Source organism: Podarcis raffonei, chromosome 5 (genome assembly GCF_027172205.1).
Source record: "Podarcis raffonei isolate rPodRaf1 chromosome 5, rPodRaf1.pri, whole genome shotgun sequence".
In the NCBI taxonomy this organism is placed as follows: Eukaryota; Metazoa; Chordata; class Lepidosauria; order Squamata; family Lacertidae; genus Podarcis; species Podarcis raffonei.
In genome coordinates, this window is record NC_070606.1 from 9,614,332 (window position 1) to 9,635,102 (window position 20,771).

Consider the following 20,771-nt stretch of genomic DNA (forward strand, 5'->3'; position numbering starts at 1 on the left):
AGGTTGAAGTTGGGCCCAGACCAGAATTTACAATTACAGTATCTGCTGTATGACAGCAGCATGTCGGAGCAGATTGACCTAAAGCAAGGCGATTTAAATGAACAAATTACCGTATTTTTCGCTCCATAAGATGCACCTGACCATAAGACGCACCTAGGTTTTAGAGGAGGAAAACAAGGAAAAAAATATTCTGAATGAAACAGTGGATGTATGATTTTTGTGGTTCATGCTGTGGCCACAGACATGTGATCTGATGGTGAATTTGGGGTGACCCAATGCAAAAATCCTGAGGATCCATGTGGATCCATGCTTTGTAAGCACATTTTTGCACCACTGCGGCCCCACGCAACAGTGGGTGCATGATTTTTTGGTGCAGGCTGTAGCCATGGACATGCTGTGCGACTGATGGTGAATTTGGGGTGAATTTGGGGTGACCCAATGTAAAAATCCTGAGGATCCATGGGCTTTTACCTCCCCACTCCCAGACAGCCTCCACTAGAGACCCTTATCTCTTTTCTGATCCCATCGATCAGCTGTTTCCTTTCAACACTCCCTTCTTGTTTGCCTTAGTGTCTTTTCCTTAGCTGGAGAAGTTTTTTGCTCCTTTTCTTCTAATTTCTCTCCTTATTGCTTTAGTCTTCCTGTCCCCCCCCCTTGCAAGTTTGCTATCTTTACCTCCCTCCTCCCAGGCAGCCTCCTTTATCTCTAGCGTCCCTTATCTCTTCCCCCGATTGGCAAACGATCAGCGGCTTTGTTTCAACACCCACTTCCCTCTTTCAAAAAAAAAAGAGCATGATCTGCTTTTTGCCCCTGGACAATTCGGCTCCAGGGACCACACATTTGCTCCATAAAACGCACAGACATTCCCCCTTACTTTTTCGGAAGATAAAAGTGTGTCTTATGGAACAAAAAATACGGTAATAATTTAAATCAGCTATAACACTCCAGGAGGTGCTCTCAGAGGCTAGTCTCTCATCCTAGGAAGTACCTGCCAACACAGCCAGGGTTGAAAAAGTGGCACAGTCCCAACAAGCCAAGGTCAAGTACAGCGTATCGATCTAGGTCTAAACATAATCCAGAAACAGGATCAGGCAATCACAAGGTCATTATCACGGGGAACTCAGGCAATATACGTCACAGCAAGGTGCTGAGGACAGGGGGAACTATGAGCTAGAGACCTGGGTTGCTTCTAGCAAGACTTGAGAGGATGACATTATATACTCCAGAAATTGTGTGAGTTTCTTGCAGAAACAAAAAATAATAATCAATGAACTGGATTTTAAGAAGTATTAGCTCTCCATTTCTGGAGGGCTGGTGTTCTTTCATTTTGGAAACTCAAACTGGGAAGTAATGTTTGAAAATAAGCGATACACAACTAGTGGTAGAACATCAGGTCAGTCAAACTCTTTAAGTCCATCTGTGTAAATCTGTGGAAGTTAACCAACAAAGTGATTAGGAGACTATACGACACCAGGACGGCAGAGTACACCATATATCCAGGTACACAAATATTAGCAACAACGTGGTTACAAGGGGACTTCCATACATCTGTGATGAGACGGTGGAGATGGTCTTCCAGAGAAGGCTTTCCCAAACTTGAGTCTCCACCTGTTGTTGGACTACAACTCCCATCATCCCTAGGTAGCAGGACCTGTGGTCAGGGATGGTGGTAACTGTAGTCCAAAAATAGTTGGAGACCCAAGTTTGGGAAACTGCCTAGAGGACCATCCCCAATAACTTCTGAAAGGCTGTAGGTTCCTCAAGTTCTGAAGACCCACCAGTTGTTTTAACATTCACTTTCTTGTGATTCTTGAGGATTCTCAAAATACCCTCAAGCCAAGAACTACTGTCTTAGGATTTTTAAAAATAGTTTCTACAGCTGTTCTTGCTAGCAAGTAGGGCCCTAAAGACTTTCAACAGAATATCAATGGTTACTGAAGTGGCAAATATTATTTTTTCATTGAGAAATCTGACTCATCACTGTTGGGTTACATTTCTTTATATTAGTGCAGTCATAAAGGATCTGGGGTTTTGGGGTTTTTTCCCCCTCTTCTGCGCCACTATGACAGTAACACCTTCCTTGGGAGGAGCAGCAGATATTTGGTGCAATGTATTGACTCAGAGCATCAATTCCTTATTTTATTATTATGATTATTATTTATTGAACTGATATACCAGCCTATACCCGGAGGTCCCAGGGTGGTTCACGGAACAAAAAAAGTTCAAACTTATTGGAATCAATTAATCATGTGAGTTTTACTATTTTGATCAATTAATCTATCTATAATTTCCTCATGAGCATAGACAATATTTTTGAAGCAACCAGCATTTTTGAAGCCACCATGTTAGACGACATAGTCCCCATCTTGCATGTGAGAGGGGGGAAAAGACTTTCCTAAAACATTAGAGGGAAATGTGTATGTGTCTGTTAGGGGAAGAAATCCCAGGAATAATGATGTGCTCTGTGTTTTGCTTTTTGTGTGGGGAGGGAAATGTAGTTAAAAAACCCCAGAGCTTCCCCAAATAAGATTTTAATATTTTTGCCATAAATTAGAACCACGCCCCTTCCAGCTTTTCCCTTTCTTTGGAAAATATCTTAGAGCTCATGAGGACATGAACACAGGTGAAGACAAAGAATTACACAAGCATTCAGACAGGAGAGACACATCAATATCACACCCAAATCCTCCACCTAGTTGCGTAAGTGCCCTGAAGCAGTATTTTATTTCCTAAATCTGTCTGCGTTAACAGCAGCATCTTAAAAGCTGTTGACGAACCAGTGGCTGCTAGGTGGGTCTCCAGTATTCAGTTCAGTGCATTTGCAGTTAAACAGTCACACAGAGTCCTCTTCTCCACTTTAAAAAGCAAGGTCTCCGTCTGTAGGAATAGAAAGGGGGGGGGGAGAGAGGAATAAACACTGGGGGGCAAACTTAGCATAAACCGATTGCATCACAACCTCCTGCATTTTGTCACAAACAAGGAAGCTGGAGAAAAGGAACCAAACTTGTCATTCATGGATCCGAGTGGTAAGGTAAAGGGACCCCTGACCATTAGGTTCAGTCGTGGCCGACTCTGGGGTTGCGGTGCTCATCTCGCTTTATTGGCCGAGGGAGCCGGCGTACAGCTTCCGGGTCATGTGGCCAGCATGACTAAGCCGCTTCTGGTGAACCAGAGCAGTGCACGGAAACGCCATTTACCTTCCCGTCGGAGCGGTACCTATTTATCTACTTGCACTTTTGACGTGCTTTCGAACTGCTAGGTTGGCAGCAGCAGGGACCGAGCAACGGGAGCTCACCCCGTCACGGGGATTCGAACCGCCAACCGGGATTCGTGGGCTGTTTAGGACCAGTCTCCCAACCAGTCATGACTGCTGTTGAAGATCAAACTTCTACTTGGGCCTCCCCAGTGCACTCTTAATTCTTGACTCCTTCATTTCTCAAGTTGCATGGAGCTCAATGTGCACTGTGTGCAATGCAACTGAGTTTATCAACACAACAAGCAGAAGAGCTGAGCAGACAATGAGAGAAGTCAGCATTCAGCCTTACGAGCTTTGGCCAGCCACTTGCTCTGTGTGTGCGCGCATATGTGTGTAAGCTCGTGTGCGCTTGGAAAGAGTTGAGAGGAGATTGAGAAGATGAGGGAGATACCTGCTACAGTTGTGGCAAATAGAAGGGGAAGAGATGGAGGCAGTGACAGATTTTACTTTCTTGGGCTCCATGATCACTGCAGATGGTGACAGCAGCCACGAAATTAAATGACGCCTGCTTCTTGGGAGGAAAGCAATGACAAACCTAGACAGCAACTTAAAAAGCAGAGATATCACCTTGCCGACAAAGGTCCGTATAGTTAAAGCTATGGTTTTCCCAGTAGTGATGTATGGAAGTGAGAGCTGGACCATAAAGAAGGCTGGTCGCCGGAGAATTGATGCTTTTGAATTATGGTGCTGGAGGAGACTCTTGAGAGTCCCATGGACTGCAAGAAGATCAAACCTCTCCATTCTTAAGGAAATCAGCCCTGAGTGCTCACTGGAAGGACAGATTGTGAAGCTGAGGCTCCAATACTTTGGCCACCTCATGAGAAGAAAAGACTCCCTGGAAAAGACCCTGATGTTGGGAAAGATGGAGGGCATAAGGAGAAGGGGATGACAGAGGACGAGATGGTTGGACAGTGTTCTGGAAGATACCAGCATGAGTTTGACCAAACTGCGGGAGGCAGTGGAAGACAGGAGTGCCTGGCGTGCTCTGGTCCAGGGGGTCATGAAGAGTCGGACACGACTAAACAACTAAACAACAACAACAACAGGGAGTTGCACACTGAATCACCCAATCTAGTCCAGACAGACTCTAACAAGAAGGAATCAGCTAGCAGCAAGTACCAAACGAGACAGTAGGATGGTCCTTGTGGATTTACAGACCAAAATAATTCTGAACAGAATTGTGGCATTTTCCCTACAGTCCAATCCTTTCGTTTCTGTAAACTCAAAGGTGACATTTTCCTTGAGCTTCCATCTTGGTGTCCTGGCCCTGTTTCAATTTGCTGAATGAGAGATCTGCCCCTGCCCACACACCCTGTTCAGCTTTAGTTGTGGGGAGGGGGTTCCCTCCTAAAGAGTAAGGGGAAATGTGTGTGCGTCTTATGGAGCGAATGCAGGCTGCGCAGCTATCCCAGAAGCCAGAACAGAAAGAGGGATTGCTGCTTTCACTGTGCAGCGATCTCTCTTGCTATTCTGGCTTCTGAGATTCAGAATAATTTTTTTCTTGTTTTCCTCCTCCAAAAATTAGGTGCGTCTTGTGGTCTGGTGCGTCTTATAGAGCGAAAAATACGGTATTTCAGGGTTTTGCTACAGGGGAAGAAGATCAAGTTGATGGGTTTCCTGCTGGCTCCTGGTGTGGTTGCAGAGGAGATTTCAGCCCTGAAAGCAACTGCATTGCAGCACAAACCTATTCAAATCAACTCAGAAATAATCCCCAAAATCTGTATAGGAATGCAGCTCTCCTCAAATGCGCTGTGATGCTAACGGTATGTGCCTTCTTCTGGGTCTCTCCCTGTCTTCTAAGCACTTGCCTGATTATTTAATCAAGATGAAGCTGAATTGAAGGGCACAGTAAGGTTACTGCACCGATGGAGCCATGGCCTGACCAAAGATAAGGCAGATCTCTCTCTTTCCCACTAAATGTGCTCCTTTGAAATGCAGGCAAGGTGAAGTCCTCAAGTTACCATCTCAGTGGCATAACAGAAGCAGGGAATTTTGACTCAGCATCCCTTTAGCTATCATGTAAATGAGCTCCAAGAATGTGTCAGCAATTTTGCTGCAGAAGATAAAATTGAGGCAAACACACTTGTCTTGTTTGCCCATCTCGCGGACAGCCAACACAAAGCACATCTAGGGTGGTGTTCAATGAAGTTTCACACAGAGTGGACTGGCTGAAATGAATGGATGTGACTGCTAGGTCCACCAATATCAATCCTCTGAGTAAACCTTAGTTGGATGCAACCATTAAAATAAAATAAAATGTCACCTTTGCTAACTTAAATAAGGTTCTGCTGTGAACTGAACTGAATTATGACAAGGGCACAAAGTTCATCGGATAAGCTGTGTGTGCAGTTTCTTTTTTTAAACATTTGTGGAATTTAAGGGGCAGATCTTTATTTTAGATGACTGTACTTTTATCCTCCTAATATTAAACCTATTGATAGAGATTGTGAAAAAGGAACAGTTTAAGAAGGCCCAGGAACATAGGAGCCAAATTTTTTTTGAGAGGGCCAGACCGCTCCCAAAGTTGATGAGCATTGCCATTCAAATTGTGATCAGTTATGTGGGGGCAGGGCTTACGTGACACTTCTCCAATATTTTATTAAATTTGGCACCCTTGACCAGGAAACAATGTCCATTTCCTTCAGCTTTCCAGTAACCTGTGGTTATTTTCCAGGGAGAGCCACAACTCTGGTTAAAATTCAAATTCTACAAAATACTGCATATGCAAATGCTAGGCGATTTTATGTCCCTGGGCCCAGACCTTTTGAGAAACTTGTAGTGTCTCTGCAAGGAACAGCATTTACGGAGAGAGATCACTAGATTTAAGTGAAAGGAGAGGCCATGAAAGGCGTTTGTTTTGAACTCTCGAAAGCATCCCATGTTGCAGATGAAAACCTCGGTTAGTGTGCAAAAGAAATGGGCATAGATCAGGATTGCTCTCTAGGAGAGAAAAAGGAAGGTGGTGGGTTGACTGAAGCTTCTTTCCTTTACTGCAGGCATAGGCAAACTCGGCCCTCCAGCTGTTTTGGGACTACAACTCCCATCATCCCTAGCTAACAGGACCAGTGGTCAGGGATGATGGGAGTTGTAGTCCCAAAACATCTGGAGGGCCGAGTTTGCCTATGCCTGACTTCCTGGCTCTACACTCATGGCCAGGTTTTTCATGGCGAATTTCTTAAAAAAGAAAACCCTCTCTTAGGACACTTTAGTTGGGACTGGAAAAAAGTACCAAAGTGGATTGGAGCAGTGGTTGAAATGAGGAACTGATTTCCTCTTCCCTCACAAAATAAAGTTGCTATCTGCCCTGGAATTCCTGTTCTTTAACTCTGGTGACCAAAAAGGTACTTTGCACATGCGATGGCAATATTCCAAATTATTACCGTATTTTTCGCTCTATAAGACGCACCAGACCACAAGATGCACCTAGTTTTTGGAGGAGGAAAACAAGAAAAAAATATTCTGAATCTCAGAAGCCAGAACAGCAAGAGGGATTGCTGCGCAGTGAAAGCAGCAATCCCTCTTGCTGTTCTGGCTTGTGTGATAGCTGCGCAGCCTGCATTCGCTCCATAAGATGCACACACATTTCCCCTTACGTTTTAGAAGGGAAAAAGTGAGTCTTATAGAGCAAAAAATACGGTAGTGCACATATATCAGATCTCAGCTTAGCAGCACATTCTGGGTCTCATCCAGTCAACAAATTAAATTCCCAGGGCCCTGATCTTAGGGATGGAAAAGAGTGAAAATCCAGCTGAAAAGCTCTAAGCAGCAGCATTTGTGGGAGCTGAAATGTGGGATCTGTGGTAATCCACTCAGCCAATGGAGGGTGTGTTTGCAGCCTCTGCTGTTGCCAGGCAAACTTTGAATCCAGTTAACAACTATAGTAACCATTGCTGTTCTGCTTAATTGAGTATGTACTTGAAAGCAGCTTGGGAACCAATACTGAAATCAGAGAGTTAGAAGAAACCCTATTCTGTGAGAACTACTGTACTTATTGTTTTCAGAGCAATGTGTTGGTGCTATATGGACATTTTCTACCCCAATTTTATATCTGTTTAATTCTTGTAGAACGTTTGGGATTCTATTTTTGGGCAGCAGCCAAAGCTATCAAATAATAATCCTCAGCAAGCTATGCCCCCTAGGTTCTTTCAGGAAAGTCACGTCAGGTTAAATTATTTGGAAACTGGCTTCGAAACAGGCTGCATGCAGATTGTTGATGAGTTCATACTTTCTCCCTGCTCAGATTTCACAAAGGGCTTCCTCAGCTTCTGCCTTCTCTGAATATTAAACAGCTTAACTGAAGCACATAGTTTAAGAAAAAGTCATGCTTGCCTGAAGGTGCAGAACATGAACACGCATAATAAATAAATAAGCTAATAATCCCCCAACGCAGGTTTTCTTTTTGGCTGGGTAAGTAAGTGGGTCTTGAGGAACACACTGGAACTCACTAAGAATTTTTGCTTTTCTGATATTGCGAGCCTCCGCACTTGCACGTTAGATGACCCAATCTTTCTTCCACATTCAATTCCAACCACTTTAAATTCCAAACCAGTCTTTAAAACATTTTGCTTTTTCTGGAGCTGGCGTTGTGTGCCGGTTTGCAAACTATTAAAACCTTTTGGGTGGTTCACTGATTTCTGGGCATGGGCAAGAGTTCACACACAATGGGGCAAGAGAACCTAAAGAGAGCAAGAAATGGGCACCAGCAGGGGTAGAGACAAACAATTAACGTGGGAACAGAGAGAGAGAGAGATAAAGAGGACGGGGAAAAGATCACCCCCCCACACACACAATTGCTCTCTTTTGGAAGAGCGTTAAAAGAAACAAAAAGGCATTGTGCCCATATTAAGAAACAAGCCTTACCCGTGAGTCTAAGTTGTATGCCGTTTTCTTTAAATCTTGCAAAGCCCTCTGCATGAACTCAAACGCATGGCAGTCAACACATGGGCGACCTAAGGGTGGAGAAATGTGGGCAGACAAGCACGAAATATTAATGGAAATGAAAACAACGGCAGAAGAGCCTGCTGGGCCAAACCAAAGCTCAAGCACAATCCATCCTGTTCTTCTCACAGGGACCAATGAGAAGTCCACATGCAGAACCACAGCACAACATCACTCGCCCTACTTGCATTGCCTGGCAAATGGCTCTCTGAGACGCATCACTTCTAACAGTGCAGGTAAAGGTAAAGGGACTCGTGACCATTAGGTCCAGTCATGACCGACTCTGGGGTTGCGGCGCTCATCTCGCTTTATTGGCCGAGGGAGCCGGCGTACAGCTTCCGGGTCATGTGGCCAGCATGACTAAGCCGCTTCTGGCGAACCAAAGCAGCGCACGGAAACGCCGTTTACCTTCCTGCCGGAGCAGTACCTATTTATCTACCGTACTTGCACTGATGTGCTTTCGAACTGCTAGGTTGGCAGGAGCAGGGACCGAGCAACAGGAGCTCACCCCGTTGTGGGGATTCGAACCGCCAAACTTCTGATCGGCAAGTCCTAGGCTCTGTGGTTTAACCAACAGCGCCACCCGCATCCCCAGTGCAGGTAGAATATAGCAATTCTGGCTACTATACCCTCCAACATTTTTCTGATAAAAATAGGGATGTCCTAGTCAACAACAACAACAACAATAATAATACCCCTCATCTGACTGGGTTGCCCCAGTTACTCTGGGTAGATTGCAACATATATAAAAACATAATAAAACATTAAACATTTAAAAAACTTCCCTATACAGGGCTGCCTTCAGATGTCTGGGGGGTTGGGTAACTCCAAAGCCTCCAACGAAAATAGGGAAGTCCTAAGGAAAAGCAGAGGACCCGGGTGGCGCTGTGGTCTAAACCACTGAGTCTAGGACTTGCCGATCAGAAAGTCGGCGGTTGGAATCCCCGCAACGGGGTGAGCTCCCGTTGTTCGGTCGCAGCTCCTGCCAACCTAGCAGTTCGAAAGCACGTCAAAGTGCAAGTAGATAAATAGGTACCGCTCTGGCAGGAAGGTAAATGGCGTTTCCGTGTGCTGCTCTGGTTTTGCCAGGAGCGGCTTAGTCATGCTGGCCACATGACATGGAAAAACAGTCTGCAGACAAACGCTGGCTCCGTTGGCCTGTAAAGCGAGATGAGCGCCGCAACCCCAGAGTCGTCTGCGACTCAACTTAACTGTCAGGGCTCCTTTACCTTTACCTTTTTAAGCAAAAGCGGGGCATTCTGGGACCAGATCAGAAACTGGGACGGCTTCTGTAAAACCGGGACTATCCTTGTAAAATAGGGTCTGGGCTAGTAGGCTTGGTAGCGTTATTCTCAGCGAATTTGTCTAAACCTCATTTTAAGCCATCCAAGTTTGTGTCTAATTTAAAGCCATCTAAAATTGGCAGCAGATTCCGTTGTTTTAATTATGCACTGAATAAGTACCTCCTGAGTCTTCCAACATTCACAGGATGACTTCACAGATGGAGAAAAGCACTCTATATACCCAGTTTCTCTCTATTCATGACTTCACTGGTTTGACGAAAACAGCTTTCCACAACTTGCCTGCCTTACAGATGTTCTGAACTACCTCTCCCATTCACCCCAACCAGTGGAGCTGGCAGGGGTCCAGGCTGGGGAACAACTGTTTTAGTCAAATAACCAAACACACAGAGAAATATGTAGTGTATCAATACAGGGCAATCTGCCTAAGAACAGCATGAGTCCAATAGCTTTTCCATACTCATTACAATTTCAGCTTTTGTTTTTGAGTCCCTGTGACACAGCAGAAAATTGCACAATGCCCAAGAATGTCTGCAAAGAGCTCAGCATGAACTATCCTGACATAGCAATTTTGTCACTGGGTCATGACTTTGCACAAAATAACATCCAGGTTCCACTCAGATTTGGGAAGGAGTCCCTGGCTCGCAATCTGAGAAATAGCACGTGCCTCAAACGTCCCATTAAGTTGCTACCTCTAGCTGAATTGCAAAATATAAACAGTCTACCCAAATATCAAAACCAAAATTGAGCATGCAAACTAAATGAGTACAGTGGTACCTCGGGTTAAGTACTTAATTCGTTCTGGAGGTCCGTTCTTAACCTGAAACTGTTCTTAACCTGAAGCACCACTTTAGCTAATGGGGCCTCCCGCTGCTGCCGCGCCGCCGGAGAACGATTTCTGTTCTCATCCTGAAGCAAAGTTCTTAACCTGAAGCACTATTTCTGGGTTAGCAAAGTCTGTAACCTGAAGCGTATGTAACCCGAGGTACCACTGTACCAGCAAAAGTTAGATAACTGGGAGTTTTTAGCAACTGAATTTGAGCTCTGCGCTCTGCGCTCTGTGCACCGGCACAGAGATGGGAAGAGAGAAATATAATCAAAGCCAAAAGCTGCAAAATTCTTATGTGCAGAGCAACAGGGCAAGTTTATACCTCTTTACAAAAAAAAAACCATTAATATTTAAAGCAAATATTAACCGTAAAATATATTCAGAGCTATGCTTCACGGTTTTAGGATAAACTTCCAATAACAGTGCAAATGAAGTGTTTTGGGCAGTACTTTCACTCAATTTTCTTCCACAGTGACGATTTCCAACACCTCCCACACAGACTCTCCACCCTCATTTTTGCTACCATTAGAACGTTCCTTGTGATTTGCCAATGGGATACATGCACATCCAAAGGATGTTCTTGGGAAGCTGTCCTGTGCCTGGGAGTTAAGCGTGCATACATGCAAAAATCTCGCCTTGAAACAAAAATTAGCTATATAAAAGTCACCGGGAAATACAAAAGCTGGTCAAGCAGGCAGACATACCCAGTGCCACATGCCCTTTCGCCACCCTGACTTCAAATAAGCTCCCCAAAGTAGTGCGTGCAAGTTTCTGCCTTTGGGCAACCCATGTGCAGGATTCAAGCACAGGAACATTATTCCCTCCTCTAGTCTCCAGCAACTCGTATTCTCCAGCTATGGAGGCAGAGTTTAGCCATCATGGCGAAGTAGCCTTCAACAGCCCTCTCCTCCATGTGAATTTGTCTAATCCATTTTAAAAGACATCTAGATTAGTGGTCATTAGTACCTTCTGTGGGAGCAAGTTCCATCATTTAACTGCACTCTGCATGAAAATAAACTTTGTTTTATCTGCCCTTGGATTTGATATCCCACTTTATCACTACCCGAAGGGGTCTCAAAGTGGCTAACAATCTCCTTTCCCTTCCTCCCCCACAACAAACACTCTGTGAGGTGAGTGGGGCTGAGAGACTTCAAAGAAGTGTGACTGGCCCAAGGTCACCCAGCAGCTGCATGTGGAGGAGCGGAGACGCGAACCCGGTTCCCCAGATTACGAGTCCACCGCTCTTAACCACTACACCATGCAGACTCGTTGGATGTCTAAGAGTTCTAGCGTTATGAGAGAGGAGGCGGGGGGGGGAACCTTTCTCTCTGGCTCCACTTTCTCCATGCCTCACGTGGAGAACTTCATAAACTTCTATTGTGTTTCTGAGTTGCCTTTCCTCTAAACTAAAAAGTCCCAAACGCTGCAACCTTTCCCCGTAGCAAAGTCGCACCATCTCCCTAGATCTATGCTGTAAGCCACCCAGAGTGGCTGGGGAAACCCAGCCAGATGGGCAGGGTGTAAATAATAAAATTATTATTGTTGTTGTTATCTTGCTGGTTGCATTTGCCATTTTATTGCCCATTCACTCTGTTATGTACTGAAGTTCTCACCCTGGGCCAGCAGGGGGATACTGTAGATAGTTCAGGCCCACATATGCAAATAAGGGATCAAAAGTGACATCCAGTGATTGGCTAGTTACAGAAAATGGTTACTGTTCCGTTGTAGTGGAGCTCTATATAAGCAGGCTGACTGAGCCCTTCAGTTCAGTTCTGTTCTGGCCTGTGAATAAACAAGAGCTGTTTGAAGAATCGCTGTGTCATCTGATATGTTCACCCACAACTTAACACACTCAGTCTGGAGAGGTCCTTTCAGAGATCTTCGCAATCTCATTCTTGTTTCAATAACTCTGAACACATCCGCAAACTTGGTCATCTCACTGCTCGGTCCCAACTCCAGATCATTTATGAATACGTTAAAAAGCAGAGGTCTAAACACCAATCCTTGTGAGGGACTCCACGTTATTCTTTATTCCATCTGGATAACTGTCCCTTTATTGCTACCCTTTGCTTCCTTCAACTTAGCCAGTTCCTGATCCACAGGAGGATGGGACCTCTCCTCTTATTAGCTGGAACCAGGGGTCTGCCTATCTGAAATTCAGCAGTTTGCTGGTATCCCCTCCCCTCCCTGTAGTAACTGCACAGATAAGAATTAGCGAGCAGTTGATAGATTTATAGTCCTTTTATTACAGCATCATGTTGCAAGCACAAGCACACAGCTCTCCGCAAGGAAAGGAGGGCAGTTGGCTAGTCTAATCCTCCTTCCGGCTTCCGCAGCATTTTGGGCGCCAAACGGAAGTTCCTTGCTCCCTCTGACCCCTTTGCCCTTTGATACGTTCAGACTTCCGAGTCCGTGGTGAGGGGGGTTCCCCCACACTCTCAAGTGACGTCTCAACTAGCTGCCCCCTCCCTCCTGGTTCTGTTGTCATTATCTCATAACTGGGTAACTCCCTCCTAAGCTGTTCATCTCCTCTCTCTCTCTCTCTCTCTCTGCTTCTGAACATGCTGTGGACGAGAGGGACAACTCTTCCTCCTCCAGCTCTCCACCAGAGAGAAGCTGGCCTGCCATAGAATGCATTCCCCAGTCCTCATCTTCAGACCATTCCAACACTTGGGAAGGATAACAGAAGGCCTCAACATTTCATGCCAATAGATGGGAAACAAAGACAAGCAGGAGAACAGTGGAGTCTTGAACTGAAACACATGGAAAGCCTATAAGAATGTGTGGTGGGTTCAATCACGATTTGTAGCTTATGCAAATCGCTTTTCTAACAACACTCGGACTATGGATGATGTTATCACATCACATGGGAGTGTGGCACCATAGATATTCTTCTACTACAGAAGAATACAAATCAATTGAAATAGTTCGTATATAACTTGAGATATATATGCATGTCTACAGTGCTTTTTTTCCCTTAAAAAATGTTTAAGGGGTACTCTCATTTTCCTACTCATATTGAAATACTTCCCCTCAATGAGGCCAAACATAGATTCACAAAATGTTTAGGGGTATGCGTACCCCTGCGTTCCCCCCAGAAAAAAGCACTGCATGTGTGTGTCTGTGTAATATAATTTGCACTGACAGAAACAACCTCCAGTTCTGAGGGCCTTCTGGCGGTTCCCTCCCTGTGAGAAGTGAGGTTACAGGGAACCAGGCAGAGGTTCTTCTCGGTGGTGGCGCCCGCCCTGTGGAACGCCCTCCCGCCAGATGTCAAGGAAATAAACAACTATCTGACTTTTAGAAGACATCTGAAGGAAGCCCGGTTGAGGGAAGCTTTTTAATGTGTAATGTTTTATTATGTTTTTATATATGTTGGAAGCTGCCCAGAGTGGCTGGGGCAACCCAGTCAGATGGACAGGGTAGAAACAAACAAACAAACAAACAAACAAACAATTATTATTATTATTATTGCTATTATTATGGCTTATTGGCTTATTGGTTCACAAATTTGTTTGCATACTGATGCTTCTTCTGAAGGATTTGGGCAGTGTTGTATTCGCAGCAACAGAATAAATTAGGAGCTGCATGAAAACATGTGTACCATAGGTAAAGGTAAAGGTACCCCTGACCATTAGGTCCAGTCGTGGCCGACTCTGGGGTTGCGGCGCTCATCTCGCTTTATGGGCCGAGGAAGCCGGCGTACAGCTTCTGGGTCATGTGGCCAGCATGACTAAGCCGCTTCTGGCGAACCAGAGCAATGCACGGAAACGCCATTTACCTTCCCGCTGGAGCAGTACCTATTTATCTACTTGCACTTTGAGGTGCTTTCGAACTGCTAGGTTGGCAGGAGGAGGGACCGAGCAACGGGAGCTCACCCCGTCGCGGGGATTCCAACCGCCGACCTTCTGATTGGCAAGTCCAAGGCTCTGTGGTTTAACCCACAGCGCCACTTGCATCCCTTCTCATGTGTGTACCATATGTGTACCATAGACACACACATAAGGAACATACATATAGGAATAATAATTGAGTGGATATTCAAGCAAGGAACTGCAGCCAGTGGCAAACTGTGATTTGTGTGAAATGACCCTTAGGGTATTGGTATGAGAGACTAGATAGAACGCAGTACGTACTTTCAGCAGGGATTGTTGTTCCTGATTCTTCTTCGGCTGCAGCTGGCTTGGTAGAAAAAAGCCCAACTACAAGCATTAAAGGCACTAAAACGATCACTTTGCTTATGCAGGGCTTCACCATTTCGCTAGTGGCGTCTTCCTCCTTCACTAGGGAAAACAGGAATTCAGAGACAAAGTAGCATTTTGAAGTAGTACATTATTTGGATGAACGATGGGAGAAGCATATATCCTGGTAAGCAAACCCAAGTTTTTATCTACCGAATAGCCAGAGCAGCATCAAGAACACATCAAAATCCCCAGCTAATTCCAAACATCTTAATTAGCCCCCTCTATAGTCACATCCATGAAACAATTTAATAACTGACACAGGGCCAAGGAAATATCATATGGTTTCTTAGCCAAAATACAATACTACAATTATGTCTAGCTCTATACTATTTGCTACTTTGTCTACAGTTGCATGGATGTGCCTGAAGATGTGGGTCGATATAAATCTCTTAAGGGTTTGTTAGTAAAGGTAAAGGGACCCCTGACCATTAGGTCCAGTCGTGGACCACTCTGGGGTTGCGGCGCTCATCTCGCTTTATTGGCCGAGGGAGCCGGCGTACAGCTTCCGGTTCATGTGGCCAGCATGACTAAGCCGCTTCTGGCGAACCAGAGCAGCGCACGGAAACGCCGTTTACCTTCCCGCCGGAGTGGTACCTATTTATCTACTTCAACTTTGACGTGCTTTCGAACTGCTAGGTTGGCAGGAGCTAGGACCGAGCAATGGGAGCTCACCCCGTCGCGGGGATTCGAACAGCCGACCTTCTGATCAACAACTCCTAGGCTCTGTGGTTTAACCCACAGCGCCACCTGCGTCCCATAAGGGTTTGTTACAGGTGGCCAAATTATTACCTGAGAAGCTGTGAAACTTCAAGTCTTACAAACTTCACTGTGCAATTTTATTTATTTTTAATTGAACTGTTAGATTTCACAGGTACAAGTATCACACAGCTGAAAATGTGTTTCAGCATTGCACAAATGTTTCGTGACACCAAAACATCAGGTGGGCTTGAGGATAACAATCTCTGCTGCAAACTATCCTAACTTTTTTTAGTCAGCAGAGTGTCACCTACATCCATGGAAATCTGCATGTTCAGTATTTGCCTTTAACATTTTAGAAAGGAATTGTGACAGACACATGACGTAGCAAAATACCACTGTGGCAACTCACACAAACTCTAAACATCTTGACACCTGAGATACTTGAGCAATTATTCATTTACAAACCCAGAATATCAACAGTGCTACTATTTAGTTATTTCTTAACACCCTATTAACCCCCCTTTCCTCATAAAAAACTCAAGATGACAAATGACAAAATCAAACCACAGTTTTAAAGTTACCAAAACATTATACATGAAGTTCTTGCGGTATGTGAAGTGACATTGTTTACTACAACAGCTAGTCATTTTAAAATCTCACAAACTTTCAAAGGTTGTTAGAATGTTCTTCAGCCACAAATGTTCAAAGCAAAACGATGGAATGTGTTGCCATGGGGGGGTCTCATGTTCAAAAGCCATGAAGAAGTGCTGTGAGGGAAGGCAGCATCTATACATGATGATGTTATATAAGAATGCTCATTTGACATGCACAGAGGGCAATGCTGGAATTTCCCCCATTTTATATCGAGAGCAAAGATGCCGTTAAACAGCGGCAAAGGCAGTTCTTCCAGTATGTGGCTTCTGAACCACAGCTGCTGCATGAAAACACACGACCGTCAGGGGTACCTGCAAAAGCCCTAAGAATACCAATTTTGCAATTCCGAATAAAATTGCTTAACACAAACATATTACTCCGCATAGTTTTCATTCTTTAAATAATATTGACTGAAAACCTGAGTGCATTTTAAAACCAGCCGTTTGCCAATATATTACATTTTAACCCTCGCTATAGTTCTCTGCAAAGGCAGGGATGTCTCCTACCCGTATATGTTAGGAACGATGAAGTGACTTGAGCTTCATGGAAGTCTCTGTTGTCTGGAATGATGAAAAAGCCTTCTCATTGCACCCGTAAAACAAACATTGTCTCTATTTTTCTAAAGAAGCTCCTGCTTCCTTGGTCTCAGCCTCAGCAGGCCGGCTTATCACAATAGCTCCGGCAAAGAAAGATGGCAAGAAGAAATCACCTGTTTCCTGCCAGTTACCTTGCCGTTTATTTTTTGCACAGCGAGCGATAGCTATTCAGGGACAAATTATAGCATGCGATGAGCCAGTGCACTACATCTTTTCAGTTTTATAAAACGGGGGGAAACCCCTCTGCAGCAAATCATAAAATAGAAGTACCTGGTGTCACACTTGCCTTTGTGATGGTCTCTTTGAATGGCTGCAGCAAACTGCTAGTGAGCATCTCTGAGCATGTGCACTGGCTCTCTTTATCCTTCCCTGAAAGGGGAGAGAATCTACCATGGCAACGCGGCTGCACAGCGCTCTGCTCAAGGAGAGGCTCAAGAACAATGGGCTGGGTATTGCTGCTTTATTATGAATGGTATCACTTTAAAGAGGGAAGCAACACCCCAGTGAAAAAGTCAACCAAGACTTGCCTGAGTTTTAATCCCAAAGCCACAGTACTGTAATATCTCTACCAGGACTATCTAAAATATGGCAGAATCATCAACATTTTTCCCCCTCCAAGTTCTCCAGAACTCTTTATCAGGTGAGATGCTGAACCTCTTCACCCCCCCACCCAAGGACGAGAGAGAAAATAGGGGGAGGGATTTTATCCCTAAGTTTGCTCCTTTGAAAAGGAGCGTCCAAGAGGTAATGATGAGTCACAACTGGAACGGAGGAATAAATTCAGTTTAGCTATCTTTTCTTGCCACCAGTCTCTTAACCAATCAAATCCAATATTCAGAATGCTTTTTTTATACACAATTACACCCCCAACCTCTGGATGTGATGGATGAAAGAGTCAGCAATTGTAAAAAAAAAATAAAAAAAAAAGCATTACAAATTGTAAGAGAACCCTCTGGATTTCATGAAGTCTCCACATTGGCCATCTGATCATGGCCCCAAAGTGTATATGTTGCTTCCCATACATGTACAGAGTAAGAAATATACTGTATTTTTCCATCTATAAGACGCACCCATGTATAAGACGCCCCCTATTTTTGGGAACTCAGATTTAAGAAAACAGAGGGAGTTACAAGGGTAGAAAGTTTGATGCTAATAAAGGTAAAGGTAAAGGGACCCCTGACCATTAGGTCCAGTCGTGACCGACTCTGGGGTTGCGGCGCTCATCTCGCTTTATTGGCCGAGGGAGCCGGCGTACAGCTTCCGGGTCATGTGGCCAGCATGACTAAGCCGCTTCTGGCGAACCAGAGCAGCACACGGAAATGCCGTTTACCTTCCTGCATAGGTGGTACCTATTTATCTACCTGCACTTTGATGTGCTTTTGAACTGCTAGGTTGGCAGGAGCTGGGACCGAGCAACGGGAGCTTACCCCGTTGCGGGGATTCGAACCGCCAACCTTCTGATCGGCAAGTCCTAGGCTCTGTGGTTTAACCCACAGCGCCGGTCAAATAATGGATCAAATTGTCTGTGTGGTGGTGTTTTTTTAAAAAAAGCTTTATTTTATTTACTTGCCTTTTACCATAATGAATCAATGCAGGTTACAGTACAGTCTTTCCCCCACTTTTGTGAGCGTTAAGTGAAAATCACGTAAATAGGGAGCACCCTCAAAACACCCTCTCTGTCGGTCTCTCTCCAATCCAGACAAAAAATACTGTATCCAAAAATATCCACAACTAGAATTGAAGCTCTGGGACCAGCTGCTACCAGCTGCACATTAGCGGCTAGGCAGGGAGGCTGAGCAGCCTAAACAAAGCCCCAGGGCTCCTCCAATATCTTTGGGGCTTCCTTTGCCCTCACTGACATCCTCTTTGGGTTTGGGGGAGGGTCTCCTCGTGAGCTACGAGGACTTTCCAGTTCTCTCCTGCCATTTCCAGGTTTGAATTGAATTTTTAATTTATTTCCCAGCACTGCGCGTATGCGCAGTCGCACGCAAGTAAGTTGGGGGGGGCATGAGCATGGTGTAATGTACAGCTGCAGAAACAAGTGACACTGTTCCAAATGTAGAGTTCCCTCAGGACATGAAGAAGAAGAAAAAGAAGAAGAAGAGGAGGAGGAGTTGGAGTTTGGATTTGATATCCCGCTTTATCACTACCCTAAGGAGTTGGTGGCGCTGTGGGTTAAACCACAGAGCCTAGGAGTTGCTGATCAGAAGGTTGGCAGTTCGAATCCCCGCAACGGGGTGAGCTCCCGTTGCTTGGTCCCTGCTCCTGCCAACCTAGCAGTTCGAAAGCACCTCAAAGTGCAAGTAGATAAATAGGTACCGCTCCGGCAGGAAGGCAAACGGCGTTTCCGTGTGCTGCTCTGTTCGCCAGAAGCGGCTTAGTCATGCTGACCACATGACCTGAAAACTGTACGCCGGCTCCCTTGGCCAATAAAACGAGATGAGCGCCGCAACCCCAGAGTCGGTCACAACTGGACCTAATGGTCAGGGGTCCCTTTACCCTTTACCTTAAGGAGTCTCAAAGCAGCTAACATTCTCCTTTCCCTTTCTCCCCCACAGCAAACACTCTGTGAGGTGAGTGAGGCTGAGAGACTTCAGAGAAGTATGACTAGCCCAAGGTCACCCAGCAGCTGCATGTGGAGGAACAGGGAAGCAAACCCGGTTCACCAGATTATGAGTCCATCTTTCTTAACCACTACACCACACTGGCTCCCAAGAGTGGCTTAGAGAGTGGAAAGCTCTCTTGAGGTAGGTAAATGGTGTATGTAGTGTGTGAAATTCGTTAATCACCTTTTATTTGACTGAGGCATTGGAGAACCAGGTAAGGTATGCTTGATGCAACCTAGAATAGCATTCACCTTTTTTGCTGCATCCCCCTGTTGACTCATAATAAGCTTGTGGTCCACCAAGACCCCTAAATCCTTTCCACATGCACAACTAGTACAGCCAGGTGTCCTGCATCCTATATTTGTGCATCTGGTTCTTCCTGCCTAAGTGCAAAACCTTACATTTGTCCCCATTGAAATTCATTTTGTTAGCTTGCGCCTAGTTCTCCAGTCTGTTAAGGTCTTTCCATGCTGCAGGTCATGGATTTCTTCACAAGTGTACACATCTTTTATGTATAATGCTCCTCCTTGCCAATTCCTGTTTGGTCTGTTCCTTTTGAACAGGTTATACCCCCTAATTCCTACATTCCAGTCATTAGTCATTCCACCAAATTTCAGTAATGCCTACAGGTCATATTTGCCATCCTGTATTAAAAGCTCCAGTTAATCTTGCTTGTTTCCCATACTTGACAATATGTTTTAGACTGTTATTATTTTCCAGAACCGACCTTTCCAGAAGTGTTTTGACCTTGAGTAAGTCTCAACCAAGAGACTGGCTATTGTAGATAGAATCCAGAAGGGACCTCAACTAATTAGAAATGCTAATTTCCCCCTTGGAATCCACTTTTGAGAACAGAGCATTTTAGAGCTAGTTATTGGACCAAACACTCACCCGCTTCCTTAAGAAATGCCTTTATTAAAAGCTGTGTTTCCAAGTGATGCCCACTGAAGGCTTAGATGGCTGCTACAAGGTCCCATACACAGACAGACTTTGTATTTGTGGTCAACCTCAGGTGGAAGACACCACTCATTATCTGTTAGTCTGCCGCTTATATAGAGACCCAAGAGATTGTTGTTGGTTTTTTGCATTTCCCTGGCACAAATGGTTCAGTTTCTTTTGAGTGACATTAATAGCTTTGTAACACACAGAGTAGCCCTCTGTGAACTGCCTGCAAAAAAAAAAAAAGCAACAAAAAGGAGTTATATAAAATCCCTGTAAATTCTTGTGGCAATTCAAAGGTTTAATATAAATCAAGCTGGATTTGAATTTGTAGGTGTCTCTGCTTTCTCTCTCTGGATTTTAAAAGGGCAAAATATTACAATCGGAGCTGTCCGAGATGCACAAGGGAAACTGTATTTTAATGCCCAGGAACTTGGCAAAGTCTTTTCTATATTATGAAATTTTATATTACGGATGAATTACGTTCTGTATTATTTTATTAATACTGCTGCTTAGTAAATAAATTTACTTCTTTTTTATTTTTACTAATACTGCTTTAAAAACAAGTTTGCCATGGCCTCTTAGGACATGAACTTTGCAACCTGGCTACCAACTTGGATGGCTTTAAAAAAGAATTAGCCCTCTCCTCCACGAAGTTCTTGATCAACGTTTACTAGCTGTGATGGCTATGCTCTGCCTCTACACCTGG

At 44.7% G+C, this 20,771-nt stretch overlaps 1 protein-coding gene across 3 annotated transcripts; it reads right to left on the reverse strand.

The window, feature by feature from the left end:
* Positions 1–552: 552 nt before the first annotated feature.
* On the reverse strand, positions 553–16,908 carry C5H4orf48 (chromosome 5 C4orf48 homolog). 3 transcript variants are annotated; one of them, XM_053387765.1, is made up of 4 exons: positions 16,804–16,908; positions 14,461–14,602; positions 8,117–8,205; positions 553–2,877 (listed from the first exon to the last, which is right to left on the reverse strand). In XM_053387765.1, the coding sequence occupies exons 1-4, from the start codon at positions 16,849–16,851 to the stop codon at positions 2,806–2,808; spliced, it is 351 nt and encodes a 116-aa protein (XP_053243740.1). In that variant the 5' UTR covers positions 16,852–16,908; the 3' UTR covers positions 553–2,805. The 3 variants fall into 3 exon arrangements, with proteins under 3 accessions (XP_053243740.1, XP_053243738.1, XP_053243741.1); XM_053387763.1 differs by having other exon boundaries at positions 14,461–14,607; positions 16,788–16,898; XM_053387766.1 differs by having other exon boundaries at positions 14,461–14,607; positions 16,804–16,822.
* Positions 16,909–20,771: the final 3,863 nt, after the last annotated feature.